Genomic DNA, 20,813 nt, shown 5'->3' on the forward strand with positions numbered 1-20,813 from the left:
AGTTATCAGGGAAATGGCTTATCAATACCACAGTGAAGTAACACATCACACCCAGTTGTATGGCTATACTTAAAAAACAAAAACAGAAAATAATGTATTGACAAGGATGTGAAGAAACTAGAACCCTTATATGTTGCTGGTGGGAATGTAAAATCATTCCGCTTCTGTGGAAAGCAGTTCAGTGGTTTCTTAGAAAGCTAAACATAGAATTACCATATGACTAAGTAACTCCACTGAAAGGTATGTACCCCAAAGAATCAAAAACGGTACTCAAATACATACAGGTACACTATGTTTATAGCACCACTATTCACAATAGCCAAAAAATGGAAACAGCCCAAATGTCCCTCAATGGAAGAATGGATAAGCAAACTGCAAAGGAATATTACTCAGCTATAAAAAGCAGTCAAGTACTTATACATACTAGAATGTGGTGAACCTCAAAAACAGTATACTAGTGAAATATGCCCGAATACAAAAAGTCACATATTGTATGATTCCATTTACATGAAATATTCAGAATAGGTAAATCCATAAAGACAGAATGCAAGTTATTGGTTGCTAGCAGCAGTGGAAGCAAATGCTTAATGGGTCAGGTTTTCCTTTCGGTGTGGAAAAAAAACATTTTGGAATTAGATAAAGGTGGTGATTACACAACACTGTGAATGTACTGACACTGAATTATTCACTTTAAAATGCCTAATTTTATGTAATGTGAATTACATCTCAATAAAAAATGTTAAGATATTTATTATCCAGTCCCAATAAATCATCTTAGCAAAATAAGAATAGCATAATATACTAGAGATATACTAGAAGTCTGGTGCACAAAAATGCGCGCACTCAGGGGGGTCCCTCAGCCCTCCTGCGCCTTCTCGCACTCCAGGACCCCTTGGGGGATGTTCTTTCTGGCTTAGGCCCACTCCCCAGGGAATCGGGCCTAAGCTGGCAGTCAGACATCCCTCTGGCATCCCAGGAGCCCTTAGGGTATGTCCGACTAATGGCTTAGGCCCGCTCCCCACAGAGACATCTTTAGTGCTGACACGGATCCCGCTGCCACCACTGCTGTGCTGGCCAGCCATGTGCTGGCTTCTGGCTGAACAGCGCTTCCCCTATGGAAGTGTACTGACCATCAGGGGGCGGCTCCTGCATTGAGTGTCTGCCCCCTGGTGGTCAGTGCACGTCATAGCAACCGTCGTTAGGGTCAATTTGCATATTACCCTTTTATTATATAGGACTAGAGGCCTGGTGCACAAAAATTTGTGCACTCGGGGGGAAGGGGGGGCCCCTCAGCCCGGCCTGTGCCCTCTCGCAGTCTGAGACCCCTCGGGAGATAATGACCTGCTGGCTTAGGCCTGCTCCCGGTTGGCAGAGGGCAGGCCCAATCCCTAGGTGCAGCCCCTGGTTGGGCTCTGAGCAGGGCCGATTGGGGAGTTGGGGCGCCTTCCCCTGTCATGCACAGAGCAGGGCAGATTGGGAGGTTGCGATGCCACCCTGTCACGCTCAGGGTAGGGCCGATTGGGGAGTTGGGGCACCGCCCCGTCACACTCAAGGCAGGGTCGATGGGGAGGTTGCAGCGCCACCCCCTGTAACACACAGAGCAGGGCCCATCACGGGGTTGGGGCTCTGTACCCTGTCATGCACAGAGCAGGGCCAATCAGGGGGTTGGGGCACTGCCCCCTGTCACACACAGAGCAGGGCCCATTAGGGGGGTTGGGGCTCTGTACCCTGTCACGCACAGAGCAGGGGCAATCAAGGGGTTGGGGAGCTCCCCCCTGTCATGCACAGAGCAGGGCCGAACAGGGGGTTCAGGAGCTCCCCCCTGTCACTCACAGAGTAGGGCCGATAGGGGAGTTGGGGCACCGCCCCCTGTCACACTCAGGGCAGGGCGGATCAGGGGGTTGGGGCGCCGCCCTCTATCACCCACAGAGCAGGGCCGATCAGGGGGTTGGGGCGCTGCCACTGTCACACTCAGGGCAGGGCAGATGGGGAGGTTATGGCTCTACCCTGTCACACAGAGCAGGGCTAATCAGGGGGTTGAGGCGCCGCACCCTGTCACACACAGAGCCGCAGGGCGATCAGGGGGTTGGGGAGCTCCCCCCATCAGGCACAGAGCAGGGCTGATCATGGGGTTGGGGCGCCTTCCCCTGTCATGAACAGAGCAGGGCGGATAGGGAGGTTGTGGCCCCGCCCCCTGTCACACACAGAGCCACAGGGCGATCAGGGGGTTTGGGCGCTGCCCCCTGTCACATTGATCCCGGTGCCGGGAGGCCTCTCGGCTCCGCTGATCCCGGTGCTGGGAGGCATGTTACCCTTTTACTATATAGGATAGAGGCCTGGTGCATGGGTGGGGTTTGCTGGTTTGCCCTGAAGGGTGTCATGGATCAGGGTGGGGGTCCCCACTGGGGTCCCTGGCTAGCCTGGGTGAGGGGATGATGGCTGTTTGCAGCTGGTCACACACCCTTCAGGGTGGGGGTCCCCACTGGGGTGCCTGGCCAGCCTGGGTGAGGGGCTGAGGGCTGTTTTCAGGCCAACTGAAGCCCCCAACTGCTCCTTTTTTTTTTTTCTTTTTTTATTCTGGGCCAGCTTTAACTCTGGCTCCAGCTCTGAGGCTTCTGCTGCTGAAAGAAGGTATCTGGTTTGTTTCGGTTCTATAATCGAAACAAAGTATAACTCCAGCTCTGAGATCCCGGGCTCGCTGAAAGCAGGTTTTTGGGGTTTTGTTTAGCTTCTGTATTTGTTACAATGTTTCTCTAAACTGTAAGCTCAGAGGCCAGCAAAGCAGGCGGGGAACGTGGGTTTCCTCCGTCACTGAAGCATGCAAGCCTCATGTTAGTTTCAAGCTGCCTGGCTGCCGGCCGCCATCTTGGCTAGCAGTTAATTTGCATATCTCGCTGATTTGCCAATGGGAAGGGTAGCGGTCGTACACCAATTACCATGTTTCTCTTTTATTAGATAGGATTCTTTAAGTGATTGAAAAAGTCTCCCAGAGTCATGCAGAATCATGAAACATTTACATTTAATTTAGGAGGAAGGTGAGGTTGCTTTATTCAACATATTTAGAATTGGCAATCATCTTTGCATAAGAAAATAAAAACTGTAAATGTGGGAAATCAATACATTTTTTGTTGCGTTTGTTTCTGCAGATGATATCTATATGAAAAACCCAAGAGAATCAACCAAAAAATGTTTCAAAGGATAGGAAATTGCAGGGTTTGGGGCTACTTATAAGATATACTAAAATCAATGGATAAAAAAACCACTTAGTTCTGTTAGAAAATATTATGGGTCTTCTGATTCTGTCAGAATGTGGAATAATCTAACAAAGAAATACTACCAATATAAATATCTAGAAATACTGGATACATTTTCAAACTAAGTTTTACTCTTAAAGCACAGCAAGCATTTAATAAGACAGATCTCTCCAGTAATGAGAAATTAAGAAGGGATTTGGAAGCTGGGACAGCTTCAAGCGTACCAACATCTGAATTATAGGGGTGCCAGAAGATGAGAGAGAGCAAGATATTGAAAACCTATTTGAAGAAATAATGACAGAAAACTTCCCCCACCTGGTGAAAGAAATAGACTTACAAATCCAGGAAGCGCAGAGAACCCCAAACAAAAGGAATCCAAAGAAGACCACACCAAGACACATCATAATTAAAATGCCAAGAGCAAAAGATAAAGAGAGAATCTTAAAAGCAGCAAGAGAAAGAAACTCAGTTACCTACAAGGGAATACCCATACGCGACTGTCAGCTGTTTTCTCAACAGAAACTTTGCAAGCCAGAAGGGAGTGGCAAGAAGTATTCAAAGTGATGAATACCAAGAACCTACAACCAAGATTACTTTATCCAGCAAAGCTATCATTGAAGGTCAGATAAAGAGCTTCACAGATAAGGAAAAGCTAAAGGAGTTCATCACCACCAAACCAGGATTATATGAAATGCTGAAAAGTATCCTTTAAGAAGAGGAAGGAGAAGAAAAAGGTAAAGATATAAATTATGAACAACAAATACGCATCTATCAACAAGTGAATCTAAGAATCAAGTGAATAAATAATCTGATGAACAGAATGAACTGGTGATTATAATAGAATCAGGGACATAGAAAGGGAATGGACTGACTATTCTTGGGGGGGAAAGGGGTGTGGGAGATGCGGGAAGAGACTGGACAAAAATCGTGCACCTGTGGATGAGGACAGTGGGTGGGGAGTGAGGGCGGAGGGTGGGGTGGGAACTGGGAGGAGGGGAGTTATGGGGAGAAAAAAGAGGAACAAATGTAATAATCTGAACAATAAAGATTTAATTTTAAAAAATAGGCAAAAAAAAGAAGAATATATTATTGGGCTTTGAAAAAAGCAACATGTCAACTGAACATGAAGGAATACTTTCTAAAGCTGAATTCAATCAGAGTTAATTTAAAAGTTCATTCATCACTAACTTCTAAATGAAAAATACAGCTTTCCAGAATTTGAGTGTAATATGCCTATCACTGTAGCATCTGACTGATGAAACAGTAGTCTTCAGTGACAGAGTATTATTTCTGGGTGTGAGTTCAATCTAACCATCTAGAACTAGTTGACAGAGCCACCAAATCTTACTGGACAGGGCCCGAGCCCAGAGAGGGTTGCCTCGGGCAGACTGGTAGCGTGTGGGTTCTCGACTTTGTACAGGAAAGATTTCACAACACAAATCAAGGTGATTTTGAAAGTACATTTATTAAAGCTGAGAACAGTGGAACAAGGAAGGGCTTAGGATAGAAGACTAGGCGGGGCTGCTTTGGCTCTCTAGAAACATAATGGGAAAGAAGTTAGCCCAGGTGGGGCTGCTGTCAGCTCATGGAGAGTCAGCAAAAAGGGGCCTTGGGAACAGGTTCAGACGGTTAGGTTAGCCCGAGACAGCTCCAGGAGATGCATGCCTATGGGGGAAGAAGAGGAGAAAGGGAAAGGGAAAGGCGTGGTCTAAGGAGAGTGTGCTGGGACCTTTGTCTTGAGGGTTTTAAAGGCTGGGAGTTTAGGGGTGGTCTTGGGGAGATCTCAATAAAATACTCATCACTTTCCAGGGGTGCCCTTTTTGGGTTGTGGTCTCCACTGATTGGTCAATGCCAGGGAAGGGAGTCATTACTGGTCCTGGTTTTGCTGCTTTTCTTGACCTGGAGCTAAAATAGAACTGAGGCCTAGATGTTATCTCGAGGGAGGAAAGGTCAGGAGGGTTTGAACAGAATGACCAGCTATGGAAGAAAAGGCCACCCTGGGGGGAAGATCCAGCACCAGTTTTGCCTGTGGCTGGGCACCTGGGGCTTTCCACCCTGGTGACCTCCTGTATCTGCTGTAAATTGCTCAGCCAGTTTGTTCAGTCATCAGCTTGCTTTCTCTATTCCACCTGCCAAGAAATTGTCCTAACTTTTTACTATCCTGGCTCACAAACACCTGACATTTTTAACAGCCTATAATATTAAGTTAATTTTTTTCCAATTTAATAGTAAAAAAGAGATAAGCAAAGATGACTAAATGTGGAATCTGTCTTTAAACTCATGCTATCTCTTATTGAGCCAAAATGGCTGAAGCTAGCACTACTTAAATACCATCTTCAGCTGAAGACAAATGAAAATGTTGCAGGTGGGGGTGTCAGTTAAGGGAGGGAAAAATAACCACTATAAATGGGTAAGGTTGTTAGATTTAAATTTTTATCTTCAGAATTAATAAGAATTTCTAGAGATAAGTTTATTCTTCTCTTCCTGGGATAGCAGGGAGACACCCTCCGAAATGGAGAGTTCCCTTACAAAGGTAAATGTGTCCTACAAAGGATAGCTTCTACTTGGATTTCAGTGCTTCTCCATTGTATGATGTTTCTTAAAATTGCCAGCCTAAAATAATCCTTATGCTAGAGAGATATTCTGGGGTGACAAAAATGTGTTCCCCTACAGCTGCTAGGCTGCAAACCCATACAGTCTATTCCTGCCCTGAATACTGTAGGCAATTATAACACAGCGGTATTTGTGTAATGTGTTGCATTAGGATGTTAAAACAGCTAGATGTCACTCGGCAATAGGAATTCTTCAGTTCCATTTTAATCTTATTGGAGCACTGTTGTATATGTGGTTTGTCTTTGACTGAAAGGTCGCTATGCAGGACATGATTGTATATCTTCTTGGATTTTGTATGATTCATATTTGCCCTAAAGAGAGTATACTCTTTCATCTTAGAACTATATATAATGCATATTTACCATGTCAATGTAGAGAATATCCGAGCATGTAGAGAATTTTTATAAGTTTATTTGAGGCAAACTCTCTGCATACCAGAAGTAAGATCGCAAGTGCTGCAGAGAAAAATGCTTCCCAGAATGACAGTTTCCAGTTTCTTTTGATACATTTGGAATTGAGGGGATGGGGAGCTACTCAATAAACATAGCAAAAGCCCTAACTTTTTTCTTCTTTTTACAGTACCTTGGCCATGTAGAAGTTGATGAATCAAGAGGAATGCACATCTGTGAAGAGGCTGTAAAAAGATTGAAAGCTGTATGTATTTGATGGTTACCGGTATTGGTCTATATGCTGTAAATATTTTCTTGAAAGATTTTGCTCATAAATTTTAGTGACCCACAATCCAGTTCTTACTCTTAAAGCAAAAGATGTGAATTCACTGATAAAGAGTATCTCATGTTCATCCAAAGGTGTAAATTATAAAGGTCAACTTCTTCAATTTAGGCCAGACAGTATTCAAAAGGTTCTTCTGGTTCAGAACCATATTAAACAAGTAGTATGAAATTTTTCAGATAAATAATATTCTAAAGCCAGGATAAAATTGTTACAATTAGTGTCTTAACCTAACTGAGATAACTGGGTTATAAATTATTGATTTTAAATTTACTATAAGAAACGGCTTTTTAGGAAAAAATAGAAGATGGGGATATCTGTGTTGGGAGGACTTATTAATTTGACTGCTACTCCCAATTTCCTTCTGTACACTCCTCAGACATAAACAATATGTCGCCCTGCCTCTTGCACAAACTTCAGCATATTTGATAAATAATGTTTCCTTTCCTGTTATGCCATAGAACACATCCTAGGCACATGCCTGTGTATATAATAAAAGGAGAGAATGGATTCAGAGTTCATAAAGGTTCAGATTAAAGTGTTTATTTCATATTTTGGATAGATTTGAAGAATGTTTCATAAACTCTGACAGCCCTCTTCACAACCTCCTTCTCTCCAGTGTTTGGCCTTCTCCACCCCCACCCCTTGCTCTGAAAGCTTTAAGCATTACTTCTGCATGCCTTTGCCCCATATAGCATTAAATACTTGTTGCTTTGGATATGCTGGTATGGTGGGCTGCCTTGAGTTTGGCTACTAATGAGTGCTTTTTCTCAGTTTACTTAATAATCAAAACTTTTCTGCTTCTTGATACATTCTGTAGGACCTTTTCTATAATTCCTCAATATAAAAGATATAAAAATCTAGGAAGCAGCCACTCAGAGAAATGAATTATATCTTGGAAGAAAAGCCTAAATCTTTTGTAGACGGGAAAGGAAGAGAAAAATAACTGATGATACTATGCAAAGAACTAAAAAAAAAAAAAAAAAAAAAAAAAAAATCAATGTAGATACAATATATACTCTACACATACCTTTACCTTAGATTACCACAGGGTACATGCAGGAAGCAAAGGGTTTTGGTCATTTAAATTCTTAAATGATTGAAGCCCTTCCTAGTCTTTCTGTGCTCTCCAATTACCATAATATTAAAGAGACTTATATCCATGTGTTATGGTACATGAAACTATAATTTATAGACTTGCTATGTCCACCTGAATATATATTTCCCAGTTAAATACAGCTTCAGAAAATATAATTTTTCAAGAAATATAAATTCAGTCTCTTTAACAAAATAACTTTAAGTTCACTGGAAAAATAAGATAAGTTTAGCTAAAAACAGTTTAACAGTTTAAGTAATGTAATGATTTGTCTTACAGTCATTTAAGGAATTATTTTAATTTATTTTTTAATCCTCACCCGAGGTTATTTTGCCATTGATTTTAGAGAGAATGGAAGAGAGAGGGAAAGACAGAGAGAAATACCGTTGCGAGAGAAACACATCAATTGGTTGCCTCCTGCACTGCCCTGAGCATGGCCCAGACCAGGGAGGAGCCTGCAACCGAGGTACGTGCCCTTGATCAGAATCGAACCCGGGGCCTTTCAGTCCGAAGGCCAATGTTCTATCCACTGAGCCAAACCAGTTATGGCTAAAGAACATTTTAAATGTCATAAACTACTGACTGAAAGCAATAGACAAATCAGTGAATATACCAGATGGACCTGAAACAAGCTATAAGTAGTTATTAAAGTCTTATAACTTTGTTTTTTAAATAATTCTTTATTGTTGAAAGTATTACATATGTCTCTCCCTCCCCCCTCCCCCATTGGCTCCTCCAACATCCTCTGTCTTATAACTTCTGTCGCTTACGGTTAGAAGGTCACTGTGGAATGAACCTTTAGAAAGTCTTTTAACTCAGAGTATAGCTTCAGGTTCACTCTCTAAATGAGGAAAATCTAAGGATGATTTAAATTTGACCAGAAGTTTTAAGAAATGGTATTTAGTTGTGTAATGAGTAGTTAACCCTCTTAATTGTCTAGGTTTTTTTAAAAGCCAGTCAGAGAAAGACAATTACCATATGATTTCACTCATAAGTGGAATTTAAGGAGCAAAACTGAACTAACAAGCAAAATAGAGGCAGATTCATAAATGAAGAGCAGGCTGTCTGGGGGGTGGAGGTGGGCTGGGAGGGTGGAGAGATTGAGTAAAAATGGAAGAAAAAAAAGAACTCGATGCAGACAACAGGTGGTGATTGCAGGGGATGGGAGGAATGAGTTGAGTGGAGATGGAGGAGGGTATGAAAGGAAAGATGGTGACGGGAAAAAAAACACCTACTTTTAAATAGAAATATCTATTTATTATATAGGTAGTAAATTTCATTGTATAAAATACAAATGAACAAAAACAGTACATAAAATCTCTTGCAATCCCAGAGATAGCCACTATTTACCATCGAGTTTTAGAACTAATTTTTTAGTTGAGTGAATGTTTTTGTTTTATTTTACCTTTTTATTTCTTTAACCAAGAAGATGAAAAACTATAAGCATGATTATTTGAGTGCAGGACTATTTAGATTATAAAATTTAGTAAGTTTTTATTTTCACCAGAAATAGGAACCAAATTTGTCACTTAAAAAATTATACCTATGCTTAAAACAGTGTCTGACACTCAAAAAATATTTCTGGAATGAATATACAGAAAACAATTCAGTCCTCAATATGTGGTCAAATTGAATCTCATAATAATCACCATAACCATAATTGCATGTCATGTTTTTAAATCCTTTTGCATAACTTTAAAAGATCCTTATTTCCCTGTAGTATTTTAAGGTTTTTTTATTGGTTTTTAGAGAGAGGAAGGGAGAGGGGGAGAGAGATAGAAACATCAGTGATAAGAGAGAATCATTGATTGGCTGCCTCCTGCATGCCCCCTACTGGGGATCAAGCCTACAGCCCAGGCATGTGCCCTAACCTGGAATCGAACCATGACCTCCTGGTTCAAAGGTCAATGCTCAACCACTGAGCCACATCGGCTGGGCCATTTCTGAACTTTCATTCAAGAAATTCTTTGAAAATTTTCAGACCAACCCTATCCAGGAGACTTGTAGCAAATGTTATTATAATTTTACATAGGGAAACATGTACTTTTAAAAAATAAGCTTAAAGTTTTAGGTAGCTGATGTCAATTTCCTATTTATTGTACTCGGACGCCCCCCTTGTATAAATACTCTTTCTAACACTGTACTGAGAAGGTTGCAGCAAGTGAAAGTCTTCAGTTTGTTGTTCTTCTTAGATCATATTAATCACAAAAATTCATGACTTTGTCTTCTTTTCATATTTTTGCTATGCAGAAATTCTAGTTGCCTCTCTCCCTAACATTGATCCTAACAAACATCTGTAATCAAATATACCAGATGCTTATATTATGCCAAAAGCTATGTCTCTTTAGGTATTTCTGTTTACTGTTATAGATCATAAAGCTTCCTCTTAGAATTTCAAATAAATGCAAGCAAATATAAAAGTGTACAACCTAAAGATTAAAGAAAAATAACATATCCATGGAAGTAGTTTGAATGTCAGTACTTTAAAATTTGAAGAATTATATAGCTCAGATGTACCAGTTAAATAGCAAAACAGTCATCTTAAACTTAACCACCTAAGTGATCTTTAAACTAAAAATCTAACATTCCAGTGCTTTTTAAATTTATGGGGAATTGAGGAAGCAGGATAGTTTGCCAGTATAGTTTTCTTTTTCCTCGAAGTAGCCCTTTAACATTTAGGATTATTTTAACTTCAATTAAAAGTTATCTGCAAACTTAACATTCTCAAGTGAAGAGATACTAAAATAAAATAGTACTTTAAACATATGCTTCTTAGAGCCCACATATGTTTTGTTTTTTTACTTTGTGTACATAAAGTTAGTTTATAGCTATTTTTAACTCATTTACTTTGTGACATAATTTCACAAATTAACCACTTAGGGACTTAGATTGTATGGGATTTGTCTATGGATAATCTATTGTTCATTTTCAGTGTCTTTATGTCATAGTGCTAGATGAGGAGTAATGTAATTCATCCATCTATTCTGTAGAAAATTTATCAGGCCTTTGATTATCTTGCTTGACACTGATCCAGAGTGCCCTTCCTTTTAAAAGGTCTTTTCTTCCCATTGTCTCTGTAAATGTGTCTCCCTCTGTCTTGGTTTAGACTAGTTTCATTGTACTATCAGTTTCTAATATGTTGATTTTTTTATTCACTATTTGATATATTTTTTCCTAATATATTTTTTTGTTTTAGCAGGTAAAAGAATCATAACTTAATTGTTTAAAAATATATATTCTCTAATAACTACCTTTTTATGCATTTTGCACGTCAACTTTTTTCATTAACATCCGAGATCTTTTATAAAAAGAAGTCAAACTCCATATTTAACAAGTGCTTTTCTGGAAACTAAATTAAATATTAATGGATCTCTTTCCCTTACCTCACTATCCTTAAGAATGGTGAATCTGTTAACTTTGGCTGCATCCTTAAAAGTTGATGGTTGCTCACAGTCTAACAAAACTAGGGTCATCAAACTTGGCAGCAGAGATAAAATGTCAGTCTTATTGTGATACCTACCCCAATTACTTTATTATTTTTCCAGCTTAAGTTCAAAACATTTCATAGAAATATTTGATACTGCTTATTATTTTCAAAACTTAGGGAGCAAGCAAACTATTCAGTGTTTGAATAACTTTATAAATTGTCTGAGAGTCAAATTTTAGAACAGTTGTCTTTTTCTAGATATTTGCCCATCATTAAAAACTGATTATAAAAAGTAAAGGCTTAAAGCATAATTTAACAAAGTCTAGAAAATGTAAACAAACTTAAGCTAGCTTGGGTAAATTTGAATCCATCTTCTTTGCATAAATTCAAATTTCAAATGGTGGTCAGTTTTAAAGTTTGTATGTACTTAAAAATTGGTGCTGAGACCATAAATAGCTATGTCTGTCTCATGTACATAATTTCAGGATTGTATACTTGTAACTGTCCATGCAAGTTCTGTTTCTAAAATAGTAACATTTAAAAAGAAAACAAAACCCTAATCCTTAAATGTCAGTTGTGGTCCACAGAAGTGGTTTTGTTCTCATATGCTTGTTTTCTCTGCTTCAGTGAAATCATTAGCCTGTGTTCTTTATAGAAGATTTATTCTATTTGCAATAGAATATATTTATTATTTCCCCATGATTGCCATGGAATTGATCAGCACACATATAGATTAATCCTATTGCATAAGTAAGGATTCTCTAAGTGACATCTTGAACTCAGAAAGAAAAAGTCTGACAATGACCCTTGCTGCACATTCATAATTGGATTTTATGTGTTGCTATATGATTTTGTGATCATTTGAATGTGAACTGGTTTTATAATTGATGACTTCTACTTTTCAATTGAAAAATGTGTATGGAACTAATCTATTTACTATTCACTATTATGAAATTTAAAATGCAAATCTCACAAAACCAATATGTCCTAATATTTTTCTCTGCTACCAAATTTGGATAATCTCTGTTCTAAAAGTAGAGACTATAAACTAATTGCTCTGCATGGATACAGGTTTGATTTCTTCTCATTCTTTCCATGGATTCTTAGGCCATGTAGTATGTTTCCCTGCATTTTCATGTCACTTCTGGTATGGATAACTCTTTAAAACTCACTCCCTCCCCTTCTCCTACTTTGCCCTTTACCCAACTTCCATATGTGCTTATTGGTGTGAAACCCTGGGACATTAAGCCCATACAATAATAGCGCTCGACTTGTCCCCCTGTTCCTCCAGGAAAGGAAGTTCTTCAAAGGCTTCTTTGGAAAAGTAAGTTTGATGCCACATTTGTGCTTGCTTTATAAGGAGTTACACCCCTAGTATAGCACTGACATATTTTTTTTAAAGGAAATACAGCTTTGGTATCTTTATAATACAGCAATTGATTTATTATATATGGAAATTAATGAATTGGAAAGTTGCTATCTATGATATTACCTTGTCTGTTGATACTAAATCTGATGATTCCTAGGAAAGTCCAATAACAAAGTAGGTTAAAAAAGGATTGTCTCTTTATTAAGACTAGGTGTTAAATTTAATTGGATATTGCAAAACTGTTCATATTAGTTGAATTTTTTAGAAGTGGGTTTTATTTAGTGTTCTATATTGACAGAGAAGTGGGAAGAAATATTAAATTCAAGTGAAAATTAAATGTATTGCAAATTTTACACTCTGCTATTTTTTTCAATCTAAGTTAAATTTCAGGTGAAGTTCTACAAAGCCTAAATAATCCACCTAAATTCACAGATGTAATAAGTGGTAAAAACTAAGATTTGAACCCAGATAATCTGACTTTGGAGCCCACATTCTTAATCACTATGCTATATAGTCACTCTGTTTTCCTATTATTTTACAAATGAACTTTAAAAGATTTAGCCTTAAAAGATGCTAATAAATAAAGAGCTTCTGGGAAAATTACTTTTATTCTCTTTCTCCTTCAAAGGTAGTAAGTAATTAACTTTGGCTTTATCTCTAGTTAATTTACTTTTTTATTAGCTAAAGCATTTAAGAGTCTTTTTTTTTTAGTGGTTCAAACTAACATTTTATTTATTTGGAGATATTTAAATCATACTAGTGAGTTTGACTCCCATAGGATTTCCTTAAAAGATGCTAAGTAATCCCATAATGGCACCCATGAGTAAATGTGACTATCAGAATTTTTTCTTATGTTATTGCAGGGAGAATTATTTTTATGACAGGCTGATTTTATTCTAATACACAATTTTTAAAATTACAAAGTCATTCAAAGAGTTTGGAAAACAGATGCAGGAGGAAGCATCACTTATAATCTTACCAGAAGTGTACTTTTAAATGCAAAACTACTTTGGAGCCTTTTAAATCTTTCAGGTTGCCATGATTCAACTCACTTTCACACTGTTTTACAAGAAATAGGCTGGTGAAAGAGACTTGTTTTATTGAGTTCAATTGTGGTTTGATAAAAGCTGAAAATGAAGAATTCAAAGGACATATAACAGGGAGTTTTTATCCAGTACAGTTTCTCACGAATTTTGACTCTTTCTTAGCCTTTACATCATATGTGATTTAATGATCTCAGGATAACAAGAACAACAGTTATCAAGAAATGTTTCCATCAGACATTTGCATAACAGTAGGTAGATGTAAGAATTATCAGCCCTGATTCTGAATTTTTAAGTCATGGCCAGGAGAACTGCTTCCTCTTTTCACCAAGTTGCTACCTGGACCTGACTACCCAGGCACTTCCCTGTTCCTGCTGATGGGCGCAGTACCTCCAGAAACCTTAGCCATAGGGAACAGATACACCTGGGCCTGTTACCGGGCTCTGTTATTAACCATTGTAAAAGGGAAGGGGGGAAAAACTGAGAACCTGAAATCACTTTTTCCAAAGTAGCTACATTAAATTGCTCATTGTTTTAGAGAAGTCAGGAATATACTCAACTTTTTAGGAAGTATTACAGGCAGCTTCATTTGTGTATTTGGCCATACGAGGCCAGTACTCTATTACCAAGTAATTATTGGGCACTTAACATTTGAAAAGGATTTCATAATTTTAGTATATTTAAGGAGCCCCATGAGCTAAGTAATCTATATTCCTATTTTTATGAGGAACTGACTGAACATGGTGATATAAAATGCTTAGACCTCCCGTCTATGTCTCTCTTTAAAACCATTGTATTAGAAAAACTTAGTGCAATCTGCCTCCTTGAGTTTTTCTCCTGTGTCCTGCTTACTATTCACACAAAACACTTCAATTCTGTTCACCAAATATGTGTAAATTTTTCCCACACTAAGCAATTCTCTGCAACACCAGCTGGTGTCCTACAATTTAACTCAATTCTGACACTGCCTAGAGATAATGTCAGATCACACATGTTAAGGACTTAGTCCCACAACGGTGCTCCCACTGTATTTCAGATGCCAATTGTAAGTAGTCGGTCCCCAGGTTAATCACAACTTCTGTTCAGTTTGGCTACAAATTGGAGGTTACCATGATCTCTTCCTCAGGTTTGATTAATTTGCCAGAGCAGCTCACAGAACTCAGGAAAACACGTTTACCAGTTTATCAAAGAATTTGAAAAAGGATAAAGATAAATAGCCAGATGAAGAGACACATAGGGTGAGGTCTGGGAGGGTCCCAAGCTCAAGAGCTTCTGTCCCTGTGGAGTTGGGGTGTGTCACTCTCCTAGTGTGTATGTGTTTGCCAACCTGGAAGTTCTCTGAACCTCGTAATGTTGGGATTTATGGAAACTTTCTCACGTAGGCATGATCAGTTATTCCTTTTTCAGCTCCTCTTCTCTTTCTGAAGGATAGGGAGTGGGGCTGAAAATTCCAAGCTTCTAATCACGGCTTGTTCTTACTAGTGACCAGCCCCCCCCCCCCCCCCAGTCGTCTCATTAGAACAAAAGATGCTCCTAGTGCTGTTACTACTTAAGAATTTATAAGGGTTTTAGGATCCTTATGTCAGGAACAGGTCAGAGACCAAATATTAGAACAAGAGATGCTCATAATGCTTTAATCACTTAAGAATTTACAAGGGTTTCAGGGGCTCTATGCTAGGAACCTAGTGGCTGAGACTAGGTTTTCTATTATCTTACAGGCATTTACTTGTATTCATATAGAGCTTTATAGTTTATGATATGCTTTGACCTACTTTCCAATTTGCTACTCACAACAGCTCAGTGAATTAGTACAGTTCATGAAACTGCATTTACAAATGAATGAGTTCATTCAAAAGAGGTCACCCAGTTAGTAGTAAATGGCAGTGCCTGCCTTGAAACAAAGGTTTTCTGAAACCTGGTGCAGAGTTCTTTCACCTACCCCATATTGATGTTCTCGCATTCAGAAGTATTGGCCTTTGCTTTCCTCAGGTATACCTTAATTATAATGAATGAAGAAGTGCTTAATGCAGAGGACACGAGACAAGTCAAGGGCCTGAATGCTTTCCATAAATATGTGTTGTATGGCCTGTGCATGGTTTATAAATTTGAATTGGGTGCCAGTATTTCAAACATTGAACACTTGCAAATACAAAGTAGGATATCTGTTTTAAGAATTAGAAGGTCTGGCCCTAGCTGGGTTGGCTCAATGGATAGAGCGTCGGTCTGTGGACTGAAGGGTCCTGAGTTCAATTCCAGTCAAGCGCATATGCACGGGTTGCAGGCTCGATCCCCAGTATGGGCCATGCAGGAGGCAGTCAATCAATGATTCTCTGTCATCATTGATGTTTCTATCTCTCCCTCTCCCTTCCTCTCTCTGAAATCGATAAAAATACATTTTTTTTTAAAAAAAGAATTAGAAGGTCTGGCAGAATGGCATGCTTTCTACATGACAACAGTAGTGGCTTGAGCTGAGTAGCTAGCAACTATGCCGTTTGGTTGTCTGTCTGCCACAATACCTGCAACTTCTTATTGTCCTTACACTCAGCCGGCTTCTCTCATTTTATTACCTGCTTCTAACCCTGTAGAGTTTGTGAACTCCTCCCAAGGCTATTATGTCACTTTGATTTAGGAAGGAGTGGGTAACCATGTCAAACTGTATAAAAATCACCCAAAATATTATTATATCTTTTGTAGCAAATCCTGTTAATGTACTGCCAAATATGGTTTTTATGCTTTCATGATTATTAAATGCCATCATAGAAATGATTATGTTTTAGAGAATTCATGGTTTAAACATAATGCATGGTTATATTGATTTCACCTAATTCTCAAGAATAAGACATTTCATGGTACTTATGACCCACTTAAATCAGGATACTCTCATCTTCATTCTATTTTAGATTTCCCAAATTTCTCCTCTGTGACAAATTGTGCTTAGTGCTTATTTTCATTCTGGATCCTTTTCTTTAAAAGTATTAGAATAGCTGCTGCCTCTTTCCTTTCATTCCTGTTTTTTAAATTGCCATGCCCTTTCTTCTTTAAATTTTATTTTCCTTGCATTTTATTGATACATCTTTTAGGATTTGGTTTATTTTTCTTTTTGAAATACATTATAACACATTCCTGAAGAAAAACAAAAAGTCCCAAGAGTAATCAGAAGATTTCCATTCATCTTTGGTTTCATTATTCCCTGTGACATAATCAACTAGTATGTCACATGCCCTGGTCACAGACCTTTTCTAGATTTAAAAAAAATCAATAACCTTTGGAGTTTTTTAAAATTTGTATTTATGAAAAACCCAGTGGTTCTCAAGCTTCAAGTCATAGCTCGTGGCCAAGACATGCTAGGGACTGTGCTAGGCTATCCAGATACAAGACAGTCTATATTTTTTAAGTCCATTTTACTCTATTTTTAGATGACTATTCGGCACTTCCTTCTCTTTTCTTAAACCTCCAGAATTTCTTACTTTTGTTCTCTCTTTCAGCTGATCACCTTGCCTCCTACTTCACTGAAAAAATAGATTCAATCAGAAGAAAACTCTCATGTGGCACTTCCAAGTCTACTCACCTACCTGCATCCATGCCTGTATGCTCTCTTTTCCCTCCTACACCCGGATGCACCTGCTGCTGGCTGAGGCCAGCTCCTCCAGTAGATTCTGATTATTCCAGCTCCTCCTTATTCTAGCAATGCTACCCTCTGTTTCCCCCACAATCAGTTTTCTTTGTCTAGTGCAGTGGTTCTCAACCTTCCTAATGCCGCGACCCTTTATACAGTTCCTCATGTTGTGGTGACCCCCAATTTCATTGTTACCAATTGAACATAATTAAAGCATAGTGATTAATCACAAAAACAATGTGTAATTCTATATGTGTTTTCCGATGGTCTTAGGCAACCCTGTGAAAGGGTTGTTCGGCTCTCCAAAGGGGTCGCGACCCACAGGTTGAGAACCGCTGGTCTAGTGGATCATCCATTAGCATAAAACACAAACCATCCTTTGGGGGGAAAAAAGGTATCTTCTTAGTGCTTTCAGTTCCTGCTCTCCCATCCTTTGTTAAACTCATTTAATGAGGCTTTTGCCCTCACCACTCCTCAGTTCTTCCTCTCTTCCAGTGGTCTTGTCATCCAACCTATCAAAACCATTTGACATAGCCTATTCCTCCGCCTGCCTTGAAATACCCCAGTTCCTTGGAGTTCAGGGATCATACTCTTGTCTATTTCTTAGTAGAGGCCTGGTGCACTGGGGCTGGGGGCGGGGGCGCTCTCAGCCCAGCCTGCGCCCTCTCGCAGTCCAGGAGCCCTTGGGGGATGTCCCCCAAGGGGTCCTTAGTGCTGCCATGGAGGCGGAAGAGGCTCCTGCCACCGCCACTGCGCTCACCAGCCGGCTTCTGGCTGAGCGGCGCTCCCCCTGTGGGAGCACACTGACCACCAGGGGCAGCTCCTTCATTGAGTGTCTGCCCCCTGTTGGTTAGTGCACATCATAGTAACTGGTCATTCCACCATTCAGTCAGTTTGCATATTAGCCTTTTATTATATAGGACTAGGGACCCAGTGCACAAATTTGTGCACCTTGAAAGGAACTATGGGCCTCAAGGCTGCAGTGGGCACAGGGGTGGCTCTTGGCCCATTGTCCGTGCCCCTCCCCAGCCCCCTCCTGCCACGGCCTCAGGGTCCCCTGTCTGCTGGCAGCCCCACTCCCACCACCACTGCTCCCACGTGCTGATGGCGCCAGTCCCACTGATGGCGCGGAGCAATCGGGGCCAGTGCCAGCAGCGGGTGTGAGCAGCGGCTGCTGCCCCAATCACCCCTCAGGAGCATGGGGAGGTGGAGAAGCCCTCGGGTGATCAGGGCTGGCAGGCGCCGGCAGTGGGTACAAGCAGCGGCTCCAGTGCCAGCAGCAGGTGTGAGCACCAGGCAGGACCGTGGAGCACGGGAGCAAAGAATTTTCAGTAACCACCAGAGACTCATCCCGATGACAGTGACTGGCACCCCACCTTGGTCTGGCACCCCTGTTCACCTGCTCCACCCTCGCACCCTGGCCAACACCCGCTATGTTCCACACACACCCCCGGTGGTCAGCGCATGTCATAATGACCGGTTGTTTGGCTGTTTGGTCTGTTTGCATATTAGGGTGCGCACACACACACACTAATAAAAGACAAACATCCAAATTGACTGTACCTTCGCTATGCCTTAAGCCACGCCCACAAGCCAATCAGAGCAACTATATGCAAATTAACCCAACCAAGATGGCGGCCGGCAGCCACGGAGCTGGAGCAAGCAGGCGGCTTGGCTGCCCCAATGATGGAGGAAGCCAAGCTTCCCACCTGCCACGGCCGGTTCTGAGCTCCACTCAAAGCAACAAAGTTTCAATTATAGAAGGTAAATAAACCCCAGATACCTGCTTTCAGCTGGCCATGGCCACAGAGCTGGAGCAAGCAGGAGGCTTGCAATGGAGGAAGCCAAGCTTTCCTCCCACCCACCCTGGCCAGCTCTAAGCTCCTCTCAGTGCTACAAAGTATCAATTATAGAAGGTAAATAAATCCCAGAATTTAAAAAAAAAAAAAGGAGAGGCTGGGAGCTTCTGTCGCCGGGGAGCTTGGCCAGCCTGAAAACGGCCCTCAGCCCCTCACCCAGACTGGCCAGGCACCCCAGTGGAGACCCTCCCCACCCTAAATGGGGTGTGACCAGCTGCAAACAGCCATCAGCCCCTCACCCAAACTAGCCAGGCACCTCAGTGGGGACCCCTCACCCAGGCTGGCCAGGCACCCCAGCGAGACCCCCACCCTGATCCAGGACACCCTTCAGGGCAAACCAGCCGGCCCCCACCCGTGCACCAGGCCTCTATCCTATATAATAAAAGGGTAATATGCAAATTGACCCTAACAGCAGAATGACTGGGAATGACTGGTCACTATGACACACACTGACCACCAGGGGGCAGACGCTCAATGCAGGAGCTGTCCCCTGGTGGTCAGTGTGCTCCCACAGGGGGAGCTCTGCTCAGCCACAAGCCAGGCTGATGGCTGCCATCACAGCAGTGGTGGCGGGAGCCTCTCCTGCCTCCTCAGCAGCACTAAGGATGTCCGACTACAGCTTAGGTCTGCTCCCTGCTGGTAAGTGGACATACCCTGAGGGCTGCCGGGCTGCCAGAGGGATGTCTGACTGCCAGCTTGGGTCCAGTCTCCCAGGGAGTGGGCCTAAGCCAGCAGGTGGACATCCTCTGAGGGGTCCCAGACTGCAAGAGGGCATAGGCCGGGCTGAGGGACACCCCCCCGCCTCCGAGTGCACAAATTTTTGTGCACCGGGCCTCTAGTGTGTGTGTGTGTGTGTGTGTGTGTGTGTGTGTGTGTGTGTGTAATGCTGCCTACCTCTGTGAACTCTTCTCTAACTCTACTTCTCCTTGATGATCTCATAGTGTCATGGGTTTAAATATTGTCTCTAGTGCTGTGAGTTTGAAATTTTTATCTCCAGACATCTTCTTCCAAATCCATAGTGGTTTATATCTTAGAAGCAGTATAGCATAGAGGTCAAGGGCACAGAATCTGGGGGGCCAGATTGTTTGCATTTAATCCTGGTTCAATGACTTACTAGCTTGTAACCTTGGGAAAGGTTCTTAACTTTCTGTACCTCAGTTTTTCCACCTATGAAAAAAAAAGATAATAGCCCACCAGCATGGCTCAGTGGTTTAGCATCGACCTATGAACCAGGAGATCACAGTTCAATTCTGGTCAGGTCACATGCCTGAGTTGCAGGCTGGATCCCTGTAGGGGACGTGCAGGGAGCAGCTGATTGGTGGTTCTTGGCATTGATGTTTCTGTCTCTCCCTTTCCCTTCCTTTCTGAAATCAATAAAAATCTATTTTTTAAAAAGATAATGATAATACCAACCTCATGGGATTGTTTTAAAGATTAAATGACTAAGTATAAGCAAAGTGTATAAAACTTTGCCATAGTGGGTGTTAGGTATCGTTATCATCATCATTATTAAACATTTCACACCAGATAGCGCACACTAATCAAAATTCTATCTTTCTCTCCCAAGCTAAACTCCCCTCGTCTTCCCCAACTCATATACAGCAACTCTGTCTCTGTGCTCTAGCCAAAAATTCTGGATCTTATCGTTACTTCTCTCTCTCCTATACCCTATATCCATTCCATCAACATTTTCTGTCTCACTATCTCTACCACTGTTGCCCTGATCCAAGCTAGCTTCTCCTTTCAGCTGAATCATTGCAGTAGTGTTCTGTTTCTTCTGTTTTCATTGTTGCTCCCCTGCCTT

General features: G+C 41.1%; 1 protein-coding gene across 20 annotated transcripts in view; it reads left to right on the forward strand.

Moving 5' to 3' along the window:
* Positions 1-20,813, forward strand: part of NUMB (NUMB endocytic adaptor protein) — a 147,843-nt gene that overhangs the window by 101,774 nt on the left and 25,256 nt on the right. For 17 of the 20 annotated variants that reach the window (XM_059691322.1, XM_059691293.1, XM_059691447.1 and 14 more), the window contains 2 exons: positions 6,447-6,521; positions 12,414-12,446. In XM_059691322.1, coding sequence (XP_059547305.1) covers positions 6,447-6,521; positions 12,414-12,446 — 108 coding nt within the window. The remainder of the gene's footprint in view (positions 1-6,446; positions 6,522-12,413; positions 12,447-20,813) is intronic. The other 3 variants (XM_059691428.1, XM_059691457.1, XM_059691438.1) reach the window with 1 other exon arrangement.

Source organism: Myotis daubentonii, chromosome 1, assembly GCF_963259705.1.
Source record: "Myotis daubentonii chromosome 1, mMyoDau2.1, whole genome shotgun sequence".
Classification (NCBI taxonomy): Eukaryota; Metazoa; Chordata; class Mammalia; order Chiroptera; family Vespertilionidae; genus Myotis; species Myotis daubentonii.